This window comes from Petromyzon marinus, chromosome 40 (genome assembly GCF_048934315.1).
Source record: "Petromyzon marinus isolate PM22_M1 ecotype Great Lakes invasive population chromosome 40, UKy_Petmar_22M1.pri1.0, whole genome shotgun sequence".
NCBI lineage: Eukaryota > Metazoa > Chordata > Hyperoartia > Petromyzontiformes > Petromyzontidae > Petromyzon > Petromyzon marinus.
The window spans coordinates 986,211-1,008,893 of NC_133706.1; the positions used below are offsets into that span (position 1 = coordinate 986,211).

Sequence of the window (22,683 nt, forward strand, 5' to 3'; positions counted from 1 at the left end):
ACACACGTGCACGTGCATACACAGACACGGGTGTTCGACAAGACATCGCGAAAGATGGGGCAGAGCGGTGTGTGGTCGTCCGCATGGAAATCCGCAGTGTGTAAATTATCCGCCCAGCGAGGCTTGTGCAGACAGCTCGCCCCTCCTCTACACGGGGGGGGCGGGGGGCGACACGAGAGCCGGCGCGCACATGCACCACGAGTGAATGTGGATATCATAGAGCTACCTCTGAGATCTGGTCCACACAGCAAGGGGGCAGCAATTGCCTGATAGCCGTGCCTCAGAGAGAAGTGTTACATCACGACTGTCATTCTCAAGAGCTGGAATATAGCCAAATGTAGCCACATCAAGAGCACAACAAAATGTCACGTGATGGGTCTTCTTCGAACAGTCATCGGTGACGGTAAAATCGCAGGCGGCTTCCTGGATTTGAACCCAGCATCTCAGCAGCGCCGGCAGAGCCGCCCGGCCAATTCTACTTCCGCCATTCATACGGGACTCACACTCTCAGACCACTGGGTTCATGGCGCGTTGCACGAGCCACTGCGCCACCAATCAAACATCGGTTGAATCATACATGACCACGCGTACAACCGCCAGCAATGTTTACAATTGCGATGGTGGGCAAAGCATTTCAACAGAGAAACCCCCCCCCCACCCCATCTCCCCACGGCGCTCTACGGCTGGCTCGGGCCCACGCTCGGATTCCGTTCATGCCGCGGCTCTTAAATTTGGTCGGGAGCGTTTCCCCTTACCGCGCGCCGCACCCTTCTCGCCCCGCGGCACTGCCTCCCCCTCCCCCGGTGTCCCGTGCCAACCCCTTCTCTCCCCTCCGCGTACAAACGAAACGGGCGAAGTGGCAGCAGCGTGCACGGCGCCACAGTGTCGCGACGGAGAGTGTTGCGTTGGCCGAGATGCATTCTGTTCCACCCAGTTGCCTGGGTTCACGAATATTGCAAGTATGCATTCTCCTCGGTGGAGATTGCCCTATCTCCAAAGCGAATAATGACAATGTCCCCCTTTATACAAAAACTCCAAACATTGGTCAATAACACCACTGCCCTAGAGGGAAAACAATGGCACCATTCTTAGAGGGGGGGGATGATGTATCGAGGCGCATGACCTTGCATGAATTCTGTTGCGATTGGGTCTTCTCATCGTTTACAGAGTTGATCTTCTTCTTTCATATAGATTAATAACAGCAGATTAAAGATGTAATTTTAGATTTGTTATCCACTAAATTGTCTGTTCAGAAGCAGAGTGGATCTCGTCCTCCTTTAAAGGAGTAAAGACAGGAGCAGCAGCAGCGGAATGTTTACGAAGTGGGTCGATGGTTTGGCATTCGTGGCCGCACTCGCAGGCTGCCGAATCTTAAACGTGCCATTTGTGCATCAGGCCGCCGCATCGGCCACAAGGCCGGTCCAGATTCGGTTGATGGTCGACCGTCGGCAGCGTGGAAGGTTGAAACCAGCCGGTTCGACGGTAGGGTCGCCGTACGAGACGTTGATTTTTGACGTCGGCCGCAGTCCAGACTCTCGCTTCCATCTCTCGCCTTCATTTGTATTTGTGGCGTGGAGTGAGGCTCTGTGATCCAGAAGGGGTGCCGCGATTTTAGGCGAACAGGCGGCGCTGGGCTTATGTCCCGACGTATCTTTAGGTGCGGGTTGATGAGAGGGGTTGACGCCAAATGCATCATATTCTTGGTTCTTTCGGTAAAGTAACGTAGAAGGGAAACAATAAAATATGAAAATATATAAAACAATAAAATTCTCACGACGTTTCGACTGCAACACAAGCAATCATCATCAGGTGTGAAAACCACAGCTGGTATTGGTTTTATTTGATTGTTTCCCTTCTACGTGACTTTACCGGAAGAACCAAGAATATGAATCCCTGCAGTCACGAAAGCTTTAAATCAAAAGCCAAATGCATCTTAAAGTTCTGCTTTGTCAAAGAGTGCTCCATCCTAGCTCTTGTTTAACTCTCTGCGAATCAGTCTGGTCCCCCGATCCACCTTCAACAATTATCCTCCTGTACGTTGCATAACAAATAGCCAAGTCGACTGTTTCACTGGCATTAAAAGTGTCGAGAAAAGTTGCCGATCAATTGGGGCTCCGAAATAAGCTGGCCTCGCAGCACAGTGACGCACGTACCAGGACCATCAGCCAAGCAGCCCATGAGCCGAGGGGTTTGGTCGGTACTACCTCAGGTGGTAAATAACAACCACGATTCTACCATGGGCAGTATCCACCAGAAATCTTTGTGTATGTACACCGTCCGTCCCATAAACACTCTTCCACATAGGCTTTCGAGACCAAAAAAAAAAGATATCCATTGTAATTTATATGACTACATTAACCCCCCTCTGGTCTTGGCACCTGATTGGGTGACAAGTGACGACATCACGTTGATCCCCTCGATTTAAGACCAAAATAGGAGGAGGATTTCTGCACTACTCTGGCTGCCGCCTGACGATGCCCGTTGTAGTTACCGGCGAAACGTCACAGTACTCGAATTGTAAATGTGGGTTTACTCTCCAACACACCGGGTTGTCCTGAACTAGTAAAGAATTGGCATGCTTTGTTTACGTGACAAACCTTACTAATTGGCAGTGTCGGGTGGTGGCGGGTTTAACGACACAACATTTTTCTCACACTCACTTATTTCGTCGATGTATTTCTTCCAAAATTATTTTATGTATCAGACGGATTATGGCACCCTTCCTGTAACTTTTGCGTTGAAAGGAGCAACCACGCAGACTTTGCTATGAGACACGTTTGTTTGTGATCTGGAAACAAAAATGCTTCCGGAAAATCATTGTTAGCATTTGCCACCCTTGGCGTTACTGAAAAATATTTTGGGCCAATGGCTCAAGGATGGGGATGTGCGACAACCACTCTCAAAATGTCTCAACAAAGCGTAAAAACCAGTACCTCTTGACGAGACACGTGCATGCGCATAAGAGGCAGAGAAACCCTTCCACAGGAATAACACAAGCCCAAATAAACACCAAGCCCGTTTACTGAGAAAATATTTGACAGCAAGCTTCACCTACTAAATCATGTTTACTTTAAAAGTTAAAATCCCTCACAGAGGCAGCGTTTTAAAATATTGGGGCCTGGGTAATGTGTGCATATTTGATCAGGCCTGCTGCGCCCCTGGTAACAGGCTAATGCAATTCAAACATTACAGATGCCCCGAGTTCATAACGCAGCCCAAGTCGTAAAACATCCAGCTTGGTTTAATAGAGGGGCCTAATAAAAAATAAATCAACTTCTCCATCTGGGCAGGGAGTGTGGAAGATAAATCCAAAATTGTACTGTAGTTGGGTGCTGTGGACAAAGGCAGATTTCGCGCGTCTAACGCAAAACAGTGATGTCCACACTGACCGTTCTCTGCCCACTGCCAGATGAAGGCCATCAAATGATGGATCGAGAGGCAATCCCCGTGCGCGTCGAAGATACCAAATAATCAACTTCAACCAACGCAGATTTCAACTCCCACCAACCACGACTAATGTCAGTGGCGAGTGACTTCTGAAACAGGTCCTAGGAACAGCCCTCCATTCACCAGCCCACAATGATGAGTATCATGGTGTACGATTCAACATTCACCAGCCCACAATGACCAGTATCATGCTGTACGATTCAACATTCACCAGCCCACAATGACCAGTATCATGCTGTACGATTCAACATTCACCAGCCCACAATGACCAGGATCATGCTGTACGATTCAACATTCACCAGCCCACAATGACCAGTATCATGGTGTACGATTCAACATTCACCAGCCCACAATGACCAGTATCATGCTGTACGATTCAACATTCACCAGCCCACAATGACCAGTATCATGCTGTACGATTCAACATTCACCAGCCCACAATGACCAGGATCATGCTGTACGATTCAACATTCACCAGCCCACAATGACCAGTATCATGGTGTACGATTCAACATTCACCAGCCCACAATGACCAGTATCATGCTGTACGGTTCAACATTCACCAGCCCACAATGACCAGTATCATGCTGTACGATTCAACATTCACCAGCCCACAATGACCAGTATCATGTTGTACGATTCAACATTCACCAGCCCACAATGACCAGTATCATGCTGTACGATTCAACATTCACCAGCCCACAATGACCAGTATCATGGTGTACGATTCAACATTCACCAGCCCACAATGACCAGTATCATGCTGTACGATTCAACATTCACCAGCCCACAATGACCAGTATCATGCTGTACGATTCAACATTCACCAGCCCACAATGACCAGGATCATGCTGTACGATTCAACATTCACCAGCCCACAATGACCAGTATCATGGTGTACGATTCAACATTCACCAGCCCACAATGACCAGTATCATGCTGTACGGTTCAACATTCACCAGCCCACAATGACCAGTATCATGCTGTACGATTCAACATTCACCAGCCCACAATGACCAGTATCATGGTGTACGATTCAACATTCACCGGCCCACAATGACCAGTATCATGCTGTACGATTCAACATTCACCAGCCCACAATGACCAGTATCATGCTGTACGATTCAACATTCACCAGCCCACAATGACCAGTATCATGCTGTACGATTCAACATTCACCAGCCCACAATGACCAGTATCATGCTGTACGATTCAACATTCACCAGCCCACAATGACCAGTATCATGCTGTACGATTCAACATTCACCAGCCCACAATGACCAGTATCATGCTGTACGATTCAACATTCACCAGCCCACAATGACCAGTATCATGCTGTACGATTCAACATTCACCAGCCCACAATGGCCAGTATCATGCTGTACGATTCAACATTCACCAGCCCACAATGACCAGTATCATGGTGTACGATTCAACATTCACCAGCCCACAATGACCAGTATCATGCTGTACGATTCAACATTCACCAGCCCACAATGACCAGTATCATGCTGTACGATTCAACATTCACCAGCCCACAATGACCAGTATCATGCTGTACGATTCAACATTCACCAGCCCACAATGACCAGTATCATGCTGTTTAATTAACCCTTGCGCTCTACTCCTGGCCACGGGAGCACTCACACAAGACAAAGATTCCCCGTATAGCCTTCATTAAACTGCTGGGGCAAGTGCTGTTAGCAACCATCCCTCACGGTGAGCACAGCACACGATGGGATTGGTGGCAAACATCTCGCCCGGCTGCTGCCCCCCCCCCCCCCCACGATGTTTACACAGTGCTCAAGGTACAGTACTCATTTTAGGCTGAGTTGACCTAGGGGAGGCCCAGGACCGATTAAAATATCCACCACTGTTATTGGTCGGGAGCGGGAATCGTAACTCAGCTCGTCAGGTTTATACACACACACATTTAATTTGGCTGCTTCGTAACAACTTGCTCAAACACACACACACTCCCACGGGGAGCACAGGAAGGCTAAGTTAGTTGGGGCAACTCCGCCAGGAGGCAGAACAGCTCGAGAATCAAATCAAGGATGCGAGGAAGGCGTTTGGAGAGCCGAGCCTCACCCAGATCGCGACCCACATGGACCCCTCGTGGGTCGAATCCAAATGCAGACACGACACACGCTGCGTGGACACCCGGCCAAGATCTACGCCACGCACGAGGGCTCCGAGTTCTGGTGCCCCCGTGTATGCGTGCACTTGTGCCGTGCCGGCCTTTATAGGTGCTCGCGAACAGCACTTGCTACTACAGTCTGTTCAAGGCTACATGGGGGGGGGGGATCTTTGTCTTTGCACGTGGGCACCTTGCTCTGCCCCTGTGTGCTGTGTCTGCTGTGCTGTGGGCAGGGATTCGTGTCTTCTCACTGCCTCCTTGCTCCCCTCTGTCCACTTATTCCAGTCCTGGGGCACTGCAAAGTGCTTCTCTTAACCTCGTTCACAGCTTTGAGACGACCTCTTTGCAGGCCTCTCTGTCGGTCTCAAACCTGGTGCATCAACGTTTCTTCACATATGGATTTACTTCTTCTTGTCACATGTCCCCCTCGCCATCCGAGTACACTTTCTCCCAGCTTGTCTGTGACGGGCACCCTTAACCGTAGCTGACATGTCCCCTCTCACCATCCGAGTACACTTTCTCCCAGCTTGTCTGTGACGGGCACCCTTAACCGTAGCTGACATGTCCCCTCTCACCATCCGAGTACACTTTCTCCAGCTTGTCTGAGATGGGCACCTCCACTCTTACCTTCTTCGCTATCTATTCGTTTATGACCCGATCTAAATAAAAATAAATTCTTCACAACTGCTTTTTGTGTTTACCGCAGTTTGTTGTCCTTCCTCCGCACCTCCGATCCGCCACGCCTGGCTACGTATGGTGCGAAAGAAGTTCAACATCGAGGGAGCGCCGCTGGCGCTGCAGTCTACCCTGCCTGGCGCCGTCGACCCCACCGCGTGCTCGGGGGGGGCAGCGGAGGGAGCACCTTAGAGAGGGGGGGGGCACCTTAGAGAAGGTGACGTGGGGGGCACCTTAGAGAAGGGGGGGGCACCTTAGAGAAGGGGGGGCACCTTAGAGAAGGTGACGTGGGGGGCACCTTAGAGAAGGTGACGTGGGGAGCACCTTAGAGAAGGTGACGTGGGGGGCACCTTAGAGAAGGGGAGGCACCTTAGAGAAGGTGACGTGGGGGGCACCTTAGGGAAGGTGACGTGGGGGGCACCTTAGGGAAGGTGACGTGGGGGGCACCTTATAGAAGGTGACGTGGGGGGCACCTTAGAGAAGGAGACGTGGGGGGCACCTTAGAGACGTGGGGGGCACCTTAGAGAAGGTGACGTGGGGGGCACCTTAGAGAAGGGGGGGCACCTTAGAGAAGGTGACGTGGGGGGCACCTTAGAGACGTGGGGGGCACCTTAGAGAAGGTGACGTGGGGGGCACCTTAGAGAAGGGGGGGCACCTTAGAGAAGGTGACGTGGGGGGCACCTTAGAGAAGGTGACGTGGGGGGCACCTTAGGGAAGGAGACGTGGCGCTCGTTAACAGTCCCCGCGTGCTCCGCTGCGAAAGTCCGCGAGAGTGGAACGGGGCAACGATGGAGGGAGCGGGCGAGAGCGCGCCAGGAGCGGAGACGGGATGAGCCCTACTGTACGGGCGAGGCCACCACTCCCCCACAGCCGCAACCAACACGACGCGTGGCGTGCAGCACCGACAGGGGCTGGGAGACGCGGGTGGCGGTGGTCGGGGAGTGCGCTACGGAATCCCCGCGGCCCGAGTTCGATATCCCGCTCACGGCCACGCCAGTGACGGGTCATGGGCCTGCCCTTAGGTCGACTCAACCTCAAATGAGTACCTGGTTCCATGCGTGAACATCGCCACTGGGGATACAAAGGCGGCCGGGCGTGATACTGGCCACGCCACCGCCTCTGTGTGCCACAGCGCCGGCCTTCGTAGGCGCTCGCAAACGGCACTTGCCGCGACAGTCTGTTAAGGCTACACGGGGGATCTTTGTCTTTTGTGGCGGCGGCGGTCGGGTGTTTGCAAGCAGTAGGGTCAGCCAGCTGTCTCACGGGGCACAGCGAGCCGGATCCCAATGGGAATCGTGCGAGTTCAACTCCCGGTTGGAGTAGGATGAAATAAGCACCACTGTTTGGAGGAGTAAACAGTGGTTGTGCTATGGATAGCCTGACCCCAACTACAGGAAAGTGACATTCTTCCACCACTGTGAAGAAGAGCTTCAGAGCTCATCGGGTTCCTCCAGTATCAATATATATACTGATCAGGAGATATGGGGTTTGTTGTTTGATGCGTGCTGCATGGACGGAGCTAACAAACGTGGTGGTGAATGGTGCGATGGTGGCAGCAGTTGTGGTGATGGAGGTGTTGTGATTGCGATGAGTGGCGGCAGTGATGTGAGGAAACATCACGACACTGTACGTTACTGCTACTCTGCGTATGTTGAACTTTTTTCGCACAGTACGCGGTCAACTGCGCTAATCGGAGGTGGAGGAAATACAACAAACTAAACACAAAAAAGCAGTTCTAAAGAAATGAGTTTTCAATATTTACAAGTGCACAGCTCCAGCAGCTTCCTAATATCAGAAGGAAGAGCGTTCCAGACGGCCGCAGAAGTCCATCTGAAAGCACGCGATGCAGTGACCGTCTTTTTTCTGCTTCTCCTTAAAAACAAACTCTGTGTTTTCAACTCTCTTCTGTCTATCATCTACCTAGGCTGACTAATCACGCACTCCGCCATGGAACCCGAACGCATCCCGAGGCTCTGCTAATGACGAGTTCATTTAACACAGCTTCGACCCTCCCCCGCCGTATCCAGCGTGGGACCCGCCCGGGCACAGAGCTACGACAGGGGGACAAGTTCCCCACTGCGGCAGTCTCCCCTTCCGCGCCCAGGAATCGCTCCGTGTATTCAACGTGACCAAGACTCCCACGGACGCGGCACCGATGAAGAAAAGCCGCGACGGGGCGTCACCGCGGTGCCACCGTGGATCTGGTCGCCACGAAAGCACGACGGAGAACGAATGACCCTCGCTCTGGTGCTGGAGAGGTCTGCGGCGCAGTCACAAATTGGCGGAGAGTTTTTTTCCTTTCTTCACGGCATCGACGGCTCCGAGATCGATCGACACTCGCTCAGTCCCGAAGCCTCGAATGCCAATCGTGGTCTTAAAGGGCCAACGGCAATTTAAAAGCGGAACCGTGAGGCTTGGAAAAAAACTGCAACGTCCCACGCTTTCAATGTTTCATTTATTGAATTTCAAATGAATGGCCCATACAGTAACGCCAATGCCCGATAACTTCGACACAAACATATGAACGTTGCCAAACAACTTCCCACTATAATAATAGGGTTTTTCCCCTTTTTTCTGGCAAAAAAACTGAAATCTTTTTACAAGGATTCATGTCTGCATTAACCACAATACCTGCAGTCAAAATGCAAACAAAAAATATACTATGATAATATATGCATTGTCCTTGAAACTGATTGGTCCACACCAAGGGACGGCTTTCTTTTGAGCCTCGACCAAATTTGTGCTCGACCAGATGACGCCAAAAGGCGTACAGCTCAAAGACAATGCACTATCAAAGTAATGAGGGCTCGGGGTGAGCATCTACATCATTTTGTTTGCATTTTGACTGCAGGTATTGTGGTTAATGCAGACATGAATCCTTGTAATAAGGTTTCAGATTTGTTGCCAGAAAAAAGGGGAAAAACCCTATTATTACATTTTGGTACTGGCAAAGGAGGTCTAATGATGTAGAAACTCCCCACTATGTATAAGACATGTTTCAAGTTTTTTGTTTCTGTAGCATCTTTATGGATGGATTAACAATGTTTTTATAATTTTCCGTGTGCTAAATCTGCTGCTGTGTGCAAACTAACTAACCCCAGATTTATCCAGACCCGAAATTTCAAGCCTTTTAATTCGGGCCTTAAATGAACTAAAAATAATTCCAAACATTTTAAATCTTGACTTAAAGCTTTCGTGACTGCAACAATTCATATTCTTTGGGTCTTTCGGTAAAGCCACGTAGATAGAAAAAAATCACGACGTTTCGATCGCAACACAAGCAATCGTCATCAGGTGAAAAAAATTACCTTTTTTTCACCCGATGACGATTTCTTGATGACGATTGCTTGTGTTGCGACGTTTCGATCGTCGTAATATTTTGATTATTTTTTTCTATCAAAGCGGCTTTACCGAAAGACCCAAAAAAAATATCCGAACATTTTGTCTGTGAAATACCAATAAGATAGCAATTTTCGGGGTCTCAATATCAGTAAACGGAGGGGCGATCACCCCCATAAATGCCCCACCCCAATCATCAAAATGGGCCACTGCCAAGTGACCATCCCCTCTCGCATACCTCTACCACGTAGCTGACTCAGCCCAGACCCTGCGCGGCCCCCCCCCGACCCCATCCCCCTTCAAGACGCAGGACAGCACAGCGCCTGCGCCCGCCGGCCCGCTCAGCCGCCCGCCGGCCCGCTTAGCCGCCCGCGGGCCCGCTCAGCCGCCCGCCGGCCCGCTTAGCCGCCCGCCGGCCCGCTCACCCACCCGCTCACCCGCCCGCCGGCCCGCCCACGTCCCCAAGAAAACTGCGTATTGGCCGTCCTGCCCACGTCAATTCCCCTGGCTCCTGCTGACTGCGCAAAACCGCAAGCTCGCTGCACTGCTCATGAGCTCAGCAAATAAAAACTGCTAAGATCAGGCAGAGATCGACTCGTGCCGGATTTTTTCTCAATAATTAACCCTTAGGGTGGGGCGGTGGGACAGTGGCACAGTGGTTAGTTACACTGTGCTATGAATCCGGCAACCCAAGTTCAACTCCCGACCATGGCTAATAACAACAACTACGGTTAGCCTAGGCCGTTCCTCCGCAATCACCCCTGCAACCCCTTTCACCAACCTGCACTGACCAGTGTGGTGAAGTATGGTCAAGACACCATGGAAAAGCCTTCATCCAGCAGTGGATTGACACAGGGGTGCAACATTTTATATTTTATATTCTTAGCTCTTTCGGTAAAGTCACGTTGAAGGAAAACAATAAAATAATAATATATATAAAACAATAAAAATTCTCACGACGTTTCGACCATGACACAAACGGTCGAAACGTCGTGAGAATTTTTATTGTTTTATATATATTTTATTATTTTATTGTTTCCCTTCAACGTGACTTCACCGAAAGAGCTAAGAATATGAATTACTGCAGTCACGAAAGCTTTAAATCTAAATTGTATATTTTATTAACCCTTGCTGCATTCTCATGGCCATGGGTAACTCTCTGAAGTCTGAGCTGTCGTCTTCCAACATTTTAGAGTCAACCAGAAAACTGACCATGAAATTTAACAGTTTAAGTGCTTCCCAAAGACTCAATTTGACCACCAAGTATTTCCCAGATTTGCCAGCATACGACAACGCAATGGCAAACTTAAAAAGGCTCATAAATGGGCAGAGCTTTCAAATGTCTAAAACTCCGGTGGTAGTTTCAGGCCAAAGTTCTCGTCTTTGACCCTCCACCACCCGTCAAGAATGTCACCTTTATGCAAAGATATAATTTACGCATGACCAATGTAGCGATCAAATTCTCGCCGATAAAGATCCCCATCGCTGGTGGCTCAAGACTTTTTTTCGTGGCTGAATTCAACATCAAGAGAGGGCTTTTCGCTCAAACTGCTTTGAGCTTCACGAAGCAAATAAAAAATAAATCGTTGGAAACGTGACCATTTTATTGCGCCGTAGGGGCGATTAGTGACAATAACTTTGGCTTAAAAACTACCGTGTGGCCTAACCCAGATTGATAAAAATACGCATAATAATATTTACTCAAACAGATGCTGTGCCTAGCAGACCGACGAATGACATGTCTTACATTGTAGAAGTACGTTTCTCAACAATGCACATTTGGCGGTGCCAAGTCCCTTGACTCTGATCTCCCCCCTCTCTCTCTCTGTGTCACGCAAATACGCGCTGGGGAATTGCGGAGTTTCATTTTAAGCTCTGCACGTTGGCGACCGCTATGGTTCCGGAAAAACCAGTTATGATGGTTGTGGCCCAATGCGCAATGATCACGGACCGACTACTCGGCACATTACAAGCCACCTCTCCTGAGATTTGGTTATCGCGATTCAGGATCAAGAATCGTACATTGTGTTTTTAATATAAGAATAGGTTTTACCCTTTCTGGCAACATAACAGTTGTGTTAACATGTTAAAACACCAAACAGAAATCTTTTGCAAGGAATTAGTGTGCATTAACCACATATACTTGTGGTGAACTTGCAAATTTAAAAACATGCTCTGACAGTATGTGCATGGTCTTTGAAACTGATTGGTCCACACCAGAGACAGCTTTCTTTAGAGCCTGGTCTCAAACAGTGTTAGACCAGAGGACGCCAAAAGGTGAACAGACAATGCTACTATCAGGACATCGAGAGCTGTTTTATTGCCAGAAAGGGTAAAAGCTATTCTGGAATTTTGATACTGGCAAGGGAGATCCCATGATGTGTTTTAATGTTTGTCTCGTTTGTAAAGTCTCGTCTTATACCACGTTGTTTTTTCCTGTAAATTTGCCTACAAGGTTATGTTTTCATATAATTTGCCTTAAACGTAAAAAAAAAACAAATTTGAGCACGCAATTCTACGCATGTATCGTGAACGTGAGAATCAATTTTAATTGCCGAATCGTTACGTCTCCTGTGATGGCAGCAAGCCTTGGACAGTAATAGAAACTTATCGAGTCTCAAGACATGTATGCAGGATGGTCCTGCCAATTCCTTGAAAAGGAATTATTTCGCCAATTCCTTTTCAAGAAGTTTTATTATCATACAAAAAAACAAGAGGACAAGGGGAAACCCACGAGATACAAGCCGATAATATCCCAAGATCCAAACCGCCTGGCTCACAAACCCCACTTGCTGTGCTGCCATCTCCTTCACCTCTCACAGCCTCGGCAGGTTTGGGAGTTTCATGTCTGCGTGAGATCGACCAACCCTCGTCGTTAATTTCACGTACGCTTGTTTACTCAGAAATGCCCGAGTCTCTAGACCATTTCAGCAGAAGCTTGAGCTGTGGAGCCTATTGCTCTCTGTGTAATCCCAAATCTTGAGCGTACTGGCACAGGACAGGAAAGTGGAAACAAATGACGAAATGTCCAGTGGACACTTACGTCTTGATGATGAATCCCAATAGGGTAATTTGAGGGTAATTTTTCAGCATTGGGATGTTTGGCTAACGCCAGTTACATTGTTGGGGCGGGGGAGTGGTCAGCTATGTAAGGAAACTGGAGAAACTGCAGCAAACCCATGCAGAACCGGGGGGAGAATATACAAACTCCCACAGCGAAAAGTGCCCGAGTCGGGTATTGAACGCAGGACATTCCTTGCTAAGGTGCAAGTTGTCACCACTGCAATGCCACCCCTTGCCTTCAAGTCACTGGAACGCAGACGCGAGCTGCCACACCTGGCTCACCAAGGACGTCTTGGCTAAAATCCCACCAATAAACCAACAAAAACTGAGCAAGACTATTGCACAGCAATAAGCTTCTGCTGTATCACGACGCGGTACTTCCGGAATAAATGAGTCGCGATCACGTTGGGAGTGCTTTTGGAAAACTGAACTGCCACGTTTTGCGCAGGCAGGGGTGATGTTGCTGCTACGTGTAATCTCAAAAGGAATTTGCAGGAAGTAGTATTTCAGCATTGCGATGCTGGGCCAAGAGCAGTTACATATTTTTTTCGTTAGCTACGGGAAGAAAACACTGAACGATAACTCGAATAAGAAATGTGCAAACATAATAGTATTTGCAAGTTACACACAAGGTGGAGTGTAATAATTAAGCAACATCCGGCCAAGTGGCTCACCAGGTAGAGTGAGCGGCTCGCATTCCGAATGTTGAGAGTTCACAATGCTAGTTTGACATTGAGAGAGCCCATCAGCCCTCAGGGGTCGATAAATTGAGTGCCACTTTGTAGGGAATTTAACGGTGGCTGTCCAAAACGATAGCCTCACCCCTACAATAGAAATGTGAACTTTATACTATTGGCTCAGGGCTTGGAATATCATCCCAAGTGTGAGGACATCTCTCCACAGCAGCACAGCTATACCCTATGACAGGGCAGGCTATGGCACTTCACAATCAGAATCTTGATTTAGACTGGAGGAGGAATCCAATGAGCTATGAAGCTCTTTTTTCACACATGTCCAGTAGAGGCAGGGGGTCAGAAAGTTACAACAATATAAAAACCGGTAGGAGCGCAAAGTATAGGAAAGGCAAGCAAGTCGCTAAATATAAATAAATAAATATACATTGCTCGCACTACTTGATTCTGCCACGTGTCTTAACTGAAAAGGGGAATCCATGTGTCACCAGCAGCTGTGTCAGCAAGGTCACGACAAATTGCCGCTGTTTAAGCACGTGTCTCTCCACAAAGCTGCTTGTCATGTCCTGACTGAAGATAACACTCGCTTGCAATTTATCAAATTGGCAGTTTTAACATTGACATAGGCTTGCGGTAGTGCATTTGCCTTTTTCTGCAGAGGTTCACGGTTCGACCCTAGTAACCCGCCCTGGTTATATGCTGCGGGTGTATTAAACATAAATAACAATAAAATATTTTTTAAACATTTTTTTAAAAACACGCTTTTATTAAATGTACTAGTAATGTTAGAACTCCACGACTCCAGGAAGTGTCCCCGAAGCTTGCCATAACGCAAGGCGCAGTGGTGATTTAAAGCCAACGTCAGTTGAGCGTTTACAATTAGACCCAAGCTTGAAACATAACACATAAAAGTTATTGTTTAAAAATATGTTTTTTTTATTTTTTATGATATAATATAGTATTGTCATCAGTATGACATACGTATACCAAGTTTGCAGTCGATACCACATTGGGAAGTGGGTTTTAAATTGAGTCACAAGGGATTTGAGGATACAACAACAACAGACAGTGAGTTAAATGAAAGCGTGTAAAAAAATAGTACGCGCCATATGCTTCACAGTGGGCGTTAAAGATCCCCGTGATATAATTCGCAAGAGTAGGCAGGTCAATGTGTGCATATTAGTCAATCTGGATTCTACAACCGCCGTTCGTGGAGGTGACATCACCACAGCGCTTGTGCCAGGCCATGTGCACTTTAAGGATTATACTCAGCAATCATGACCCGTGACTGCAAACACTTGGAAGGACCCTCCTGAAAAAAGCGTCATGAGACTCAGTGAGCAAACCAGCAAAGTAATAAAATAAAAAGCCTCCGATATTCCGCGCTGCCACGATTAGTGTACAGACTTAATGTTGTGAGTGAATGTAATTTAACAAGCAGGTTTTCACAGGCGGTGTTATGATTCTTAATTGTTTTTTTGGCTTAGGCCACATAATGGGCAGGGCAAATTTCTATTGCCCCGCCACTACCCGACATTCCAATCAAATAAACTGTCACATGTAAAAGCGTTTAACATAATTGTGATAATTATTTTGTTCTAATAGTCTGGATTTTATTCCTACTTCCTGGACCTTGTCCTCAAGATGCGTGATGCAGTTTCAAGCCAAGTCATATCTGGTTTCTAAATTTGCCTGTGAGAATCGTTCTTCAAATTCACCAGCGAGCTGAAATAATAATCGCCGTGTTGTTAAGCACTTGTGCAACCACGTGACAATTTCATTTGGCCAAATCGTTAAGTGGCCTAAATCGCCAGTCCATTATAAATAAGGGCATACCTTGTTAGGGTAAACTGTCCTGGGCTAAAGTGCTGTATTTTAACTGAGTGAGAGTGAAATTTTTTATTTAAAGCTTTCGTGACTGCAGTAATTCATATTCTTAGCTCTTTCGGTAAAGTCACGTTGTTTCCCTTCAACGTGACTTTACCGAAAGAGCTAAGAATATGAGTGAGAGTGCTTTGGCAGCAAGAAGTATGTAAACAACTGATGGATATATCCTTGCAGAGCTTTGATTGTTGTTCTCTCATACGCATGGTGGGTTTTCTCCATGTATTCCCGTTTATTACCAAATGACGCCAACCACTCATTGATGGAATTGAGCAAGCATCTCTATGTAACAGGACCTCCATGAAAAGGAGTCCTGAAACTCTCAGTGAGGCTTTCCAGGATAAACAATGGTCATTGTTAATTTTATTCACGAGCAAAGAACCCGTTTCTCTGCAACAGAATTTAACAGATAGCTGTCATTTTCAAACTTTTCTCACAATCCTGTACTCCGACCACTCAAAAGTAATTTGCTTTTATACGCAAATAAAATTCTAAGATACTGTGTATTGTGAGTTTGTTTTCTATGTTCGCTATTTATTATACGCCTTCCGAACTTCTTCCGCCATTTCGGTGGCAACGGCCCACAGCAGCCACTAACAACAGAATTAGTGTTGAGCTGGAGAGGAGCCCAAGCAGCAGCCAGCCAGGAAACTCAAGGCATCAATTATTTGTAATAGTTCAATAAAAACAAACTTCAGGAGGGCATGGCTACTGAATGACCAGCGCTTCACCCAGCCACCATCCACCACACCGACGCGAGTTCTTAAAAGTATTTGCCCCATTCTGGCTCAGCCCTCAACCAGATTAGCAAGGTCTGTGCAGGCCGCTCTGGAACAGTCAAAGGCGGCTATGCAGAATGAGTTCGTGGACCCTGCTTCCTCAACTCAGAAATCAGGGTTGAATGCAGCCATCCGGATGCCACTGGCCAAGGAAAGAACGATATCCAGAAGATGGGAGATACTGCGAGGGGGCATCTTGGAGGGCAGGCATCGAAGTTGAAACAAGTTCAGGAACTAGCAGGAGAAATGGAAACATTGGCCATGATGACCTCTTGACCTTGACTTGATCGTTATGGGGGTAGATTCGATAGTGTGAGGTCAGTGTTAGGTAGTTAGTGCTCGGATTGTAGTGAGAGTCACTGGGAAAAATGTGTTCCGGTGTTAGTAGCAGGGCTTGTGCAACATAGAAAACATTTATTGTGATACTGTGCTTCGGGGATAGGAGATAAGGTTACTGAAGTTAAAGTTAGTTTTACGTGAGTATTTGTAGTGTCAGTTCACATTACTGTTGGTTTAGTATTAGGTTTCGGTGTGAGTTGATGCCGGTGCTATGGTTCGCAGTATTTGAATAAATGTAGGAGCTAATAGTGTTTCAAGTATAATTTTAAGTGTCCGTGGATGATATTAGCATGTATGTCAGGGTCGTAGCGATTAAAATGTAATGCATGGGGCTAGTTGTAGACAAAGAGAGATTTATAATGACGTATTCCATTTATCCGGGAAATCCTCATTGAGTGTCCTGGCTATTTAAGGCCGGGCCAGCGTCGATATTTTCGTCCAATTGTTTTTCAACGAGGGGGCTTTGCGGACATTAAGGGGGGAGAAACAGAGCAACTTCAGGGGAATAACACTCAAAAGTCTGCACCTACTTGCTGTACTGCCCGATTCCTACACCGTCGTACAACTGCAGCGGGTGTTGAAGTTTTCCCCGATCTGCATGCTCCAACAACCCTCGCCTTTTAAAACGACGCATCGCAGCCAAGCACCCACGTTTCACCGCGCAGCAATGTGTACGCTGCACAATACACACAAATATACAATGCTGTGCATTTGCGTCTACTGCTGTATACCGTGTACGAATTACTGTGTACATACCAAAGTGCTGTTATGTATGAATGGTAGTACTGTGTATGTTTAAGGTTACTGCACTACGCATATGCAGTGGGTGTACACACGATTGTCTAAGCTATACAGTACATTCTAATACTGGGCATAGGTTATAACCGTATGACGTGTACACTGCAGTGCTGTGTATGCATGGCAGTGCTGTGTATGTGTAGTGTGTGCATACATGATCATGTACGTAGTACATTGCAATACTGGGTATTAATTATTCTAGTTACCACTGCAGTACAACAGCACTGGGTATAGATGGCAGTGATGTACACGGCTGCAAGCACTGTGGATACATGATTCTGTACTTGGTAGAGGCATTACGTTGCTGTTTCTAGGCGTCTATTATGCATGATAGCACCACGTGATTTGAACCCATTCATTGTATGAAAGGGTTGAGTAACTATGATGTTAAGTCGGATATTTAATTCGCACGAATTGCGTCACTGCATTGTAATTCAGCATTAAAAACTCGTCATATAATAAAGTTACATAATATTACACCGTTGAATAATTGCAATGTGGTTTACACACATTGACTTATATTGGTTTTTACTTGTACACATAGACAAAGATCCCCCGTATAGCCTTTAACAGACTTGTTCAAGGCTGTTAGCGTGCACCGATGAAGGTTGGAGCGGTGGACGCGGTGAGTGGTGTGGCCACTCCATGCCCAGCCACCTTCATCTCCCCCCCATTGCTGATCTTTACAAACTGTACAATGTAGTAATTTTATGCCGAGTCAACCTAGGGGAGACTCAGCACCGGCTCCTGTATCTCTCGCCACTGATGTTAGCAATGACCCAGAATGGAACACGGGTGGGGGCTGGGATTGTGGTGCAGCGTGCTAACCACTGCGCCACCGCTCACCACATGTGCTGTACATACAACAGACATGGAAACAGCAACCTTCTTTCTCAACGAGGGGCGGCGGTGACGTCGCCAAGACGCATGTGCAAGGCTAGGTTCACCGAGAGACGCACAGACATAACCACGCCCACACAAACAGGCGAGGCACCCATCAACAAACACAGCTGACACAGCCAAGTCCACACCCAAACACCCCAACACCTACACACCCAAACACCCCAACACCTACACACACAAACACCCCAACACCTACACACCCACACACCCCAACACCTACACACCCACACACCCCAACACCCACACACCCAAACACCCCAACACCTAAACACCCCAACACCTAAACACCCCAACACCTACACACCCAAACACCCCAACACCTACACACCCACACACCCCAACACCCACACACCCAAACACCCCACCACCCACACACCCAAACACCCCAACACCTACACACCCAAACACCCCAACACCTACACACCCAAACACCCCAACACCTACACACACACACACCCCAACACCCACACACCCAAACACCCCAACACCTACACACCCCAACACCTACACACCCAAAGACCCCAACACATACACACCCAAACACCCCAATACCTACACACCCAAACACCCCAACACCCACACACCCCAACACCCACACACCCCAACACCTACACACCCAAACACCCCAACACCTACACACCCAAACACCCCAACACCTACACACCCAAACACCCAAACACCCCAACACCCACACACCCCAACACCTACACACCCACACACCTCAACACCTACACACCCAAACACCCCAACACCCACACACCCAAACACCCCAACGCCTACACACACACACACCCCAACACCCACACACCCCAACACCCACACACCCAAACAAAGACAAAGATCCCCCGTGTAGCCTTAACACACTGTTGGGGCGAGTGCAGTTAACGAGCACCTATGAAAGTCGGCACGGCACACGAGAGGGTGGGTGGCCAGCACCACGCCCGGCCGCCTTTGTCTCCCTGGTGGCGATGTTTACGCACTGCACCAAATACTCATCTGAGGCCGAGTCGACCTAGGGGAGTCCCAGGACCTGTTCAGGGTTCGTAGCGCAGCGCGCTAACCGCTACACCACCGCTCCCCTACACACACAGACACCTCCTACATCGACAACAGCCGTCACTAGACAAGCACTTGTGCCTGGCTAGGTGCACTTTGAGTGCACGTTCATCGACATGCACAGTACACACCTACACGTGAACAATTTCACACACGTGAATGTGGACAAAGATCCCCTGTGTAGTCTTTAACAGACTTTTGGGGCAAGTGCTCTTTGGGAGAACCGATTAAGGCCAGGCAAGGGCTGGTTTGTGACGTGCAACCACGCCCGACCGCCTTTGTATCCCCGCCGCTCGTGTGCGACACACCGCCTTGCACGCTCATTTCATGTCGAGTCTACCCAACAGTCGCACATGAAGACGCATCCACACAACGCCACGCCCTACACTCACACACACAAACACGGCAGCTGTGAAGGCATGCTGATTGTATTAACACTATCATTACACGTTATTACACGTTGTTTTATCAAGCGAAACTATCTTCCCACCCCCACCCCAATCCATCGCTAAATTTAACTGTTATAACCGAAACAAACTGACCTCAATCGGCGCTTTTATAATACAACATGGCATTTGCAATTACATATAATTTATAATCGAGTGATTAATTTAAGCCGGTAATTACTTTGGCACGCCGAGGTCCAACGTCGCCTAAATGTTGTTAATTCACATAAGACCATCGGGACGCAGTTTACAATCTTGCAGGCCAGGCACACCAGGCTTGTACAGCAATGTGGTCGTAGTTGTAGTGCCTTACGCCGACAAAGCCCGACACGCCCAAGGCAGCGATAAGCAGCAGCTGATGTCCGGAAGATATCGTGCGACACAAAATAGCAAAAAAACCCGACAAAGCCACACAGAGCAATGGACAGAGGGATTCTTCATTTTATTTCGCGGAGCTGTCCGGGGAGGAATTCCGGAAACTTCACCTGTGCCCAACCCGCTTTGGAAGTGGTGGGGGGGGGGGGGTTATTGCTCATTGGGGGTGCCCGGGAAAATAAACAAAAACAATTTCCCGAGCAATGAAACCCTTGACGACATCAACAACAACAAGAAGAAACAAGAATAATAAGAAGAATAATAATAAGCCTGGCGTGTCCGCAAGCCTCTCACCTCCCCAGACGCCCAGGCTGAGTTGAGAGCTGTCGAGGTTCACGACGTAGTCGGCGAGGAAGCGGTTCAGGAGGTCCACCACCAGCGACTCGAACACCATCTCGGAGGCGAATCAGTCCAGAACCGCCGTTTAATTGCCCGCTGGTGGCCCCACGAGAGGCGAGGTCCTGCTGCTGCTGCTGCTCCTACTGCTGCTACTGCTGCTGCTCCTACTGCTGCTACTGCTCCTGCTGCTGTTCCTGCTGCTGCTACTGTTGCTGCTCCTGCTGCTGCTCCTGCTGCTGCTGCTCCTGCTACTGCTCCTGCTGCTACTGCTGCTGCTACTGCTGTTGCTGCTACTGCTGCTGCTCCTGCTCATGGTCAACTTGCAGGCGGCAGCGGCCTCCGTTCTGCGATCCGGGTCCACGGGGCGCAGCAGTCGCGGGAGCGATTCGATTCCTCGGCACAATTCAACAGGGAGTCGATTAACAAGCCGATTCCCCCGTGCGTGTGTTCGTGTCTGTGTGTGTCAGTTCAGTTCCGTTTTTCAGTTTCAGTTTTTCAGTTTATTTTGGTATAGCCCTGTGAGCCATTCGGCTCTTGAATCGGGTGCAACCGCAACAAACAAACAAAAACACGAACAAGAAAAACATCTTAAAGTGACTCTATGTGACTGTGCAAACAGAAAATCCATGGGAAAAAACATCAAAAATATTCCTGAAAAAAGCACCGTACACCAACGCTGTGTGCAAAAAATCCCAGTGGGATGCAAGTCAAACAATAACAACAACAACCACAAAAACTTAGATTAAGGCCATCAGTCTAACTCCATACTACAACAAAACAAACATGTCCAAACCAAAAAACTTTTCCAAATCACCAAAAAATAAAGCTATAATTGCAACGTAACAGTGATCACAAGGACTGTGACCGAATTTTTACAATAAACTACATAAATAACATGTAACACCAAATATTAGAACCATAGCTGGCTGCATGAGTTACTCTACAACATCAGAAGCATCGGTCGGAGTATCAAATTTTTCAATTCACCTTCAAGATCAGCACGCTAAATCAAAATACAGATAATACTTTGCAGCGTCATCCGGAGCGAAACATTTTATTTTATTTTACGCCAATGAATAGCAGTGGCAGCTAGGGGTGTACAACTCCTCTAGAACAGTTTTGAGAGAACATCTCATTGGTAGCGATTCAAGTTGCAGTTTATTAGCAATAGCATTCCAGACCGTGGGGGCATTAATAGCAAAGGCCCTTCTTCCAGTTTTTGTACGGCAATAGGGAATGTGAAGCTGGTAAATGAGCGAAGACCTGAGGTCAAATTTGTTCTTTGACACATAGAGAGAAGATCAGGTAGGTAGTCTGCGGAATTTTTTGCATCATTAATAAATAAGATCTGGTGCACAAGCCGTCGAACATTAAGAGATGTTAAGTTTGACCCAATGTAGAGATCACAGTGGTGAGTCCTATATGGGCAGTTCAATGTAAATCTTAAGGCCGAGTGATAGATGGAATCAAGCTTAAATTTTGATTTAAAGCTTTCGTGACTGCAGTAATTCATATTCTTAGCTCTTTCGGTAAAGTCACGTTGAAGGGAAACAATAAACAATAACGTGACTTTACCGAAAGAGCTAGGAATCAAGCTTCTTCAGTACAGTACTTGAGGCTGATTTATACACGATGTCACAGTAGTCAAGTAGAGGCAGTATGGTAACTTTTATCAATTCCAAACGGAACATTGGGGGGAAGCAGTGCTTGTGTCGATACAGAAAACCAATTTTTATTTTTGTCTTTTTACCAATATAATCAATGTGATCTTCAAAATTCAGTTTTGAATCCAGGATGACCCCAAGATACTTATAGATCTTGATTTGTTCTATTTGACAATTATTTAAGGAATGTAATTGGGGAAAAATAACTTCCTGCTTTAGTCCTGGTGAGAAGCATAGCACCTTGGTTTTGGAGGTATTCAGGACTAGTTTAAGAGCAACTAGCTGATGTTGTAGTGTGTTGAAATCACCCTGTCGCTTAGCAATCACGTCATCCGGAGAGCGGCCAGCAGTAATCAGTATCGTGTCATCTGCAAAAAGATTTACCCTGGAATGATCCAGGCCAGTGCCCAAGTCATTGACATAAAGAGAGAACAAAAGGGGGCCGAGGATGGAACCCTGTGGAACCCCTTTTGTTATCTTAACACTGTGTGACCTCCAACCATCTGTGAATACAGTTTGGGTGCGAGAAAAGAGGTAATTTTGTAACCATTTTACTGCGTTTTCTACTGTATCAAAAGCTTTGGATAGGTCTAGAAAAAGACAGGCACAGTACTGCTTATTATCAAGGCTAATGTAAATGTGATTCAGAGTCTAATGCAGCAGATGTGGTGCTGTATTTTTTTCGAAACCCAGATTGTTTTAGATGTAGTAGATTGTTGGTGGACAGGAAACTGCTAATTTGGT

General features: G+C 47.6%; 1 protein-coding gene across 3 annotated transcripts in view; it reads right to left on the reverse strand.

Moving 5' to 3' along the window:
* The window catches only part of LOC116950717 (intermembrane lipid transfer protein VPS13A-like), a 120,392-nt gene extending 99,725 nt beyond the window's left edge, over nt 1-20,667 (reverse strand). For all 3 annotated transcript variants that reach the window (XM_032968713.2, XM_032968712.2, XM_032968715.2), the window contains exon 1: nt 20,231-20,667. In XM_032968713.2, coding sequence (XP_032824604.2) covers nt 20,231-20,330 — 100 coding nt within the window. In that variant the 5' untranslated portion in view covers nt 20,331-20,667. The remainder of the gene's footprint in view (nt 1-20,230) is intronic.
* Between the last annotated feature and the right edge of the window lie 2,016 nt (nt 20,668-22,683).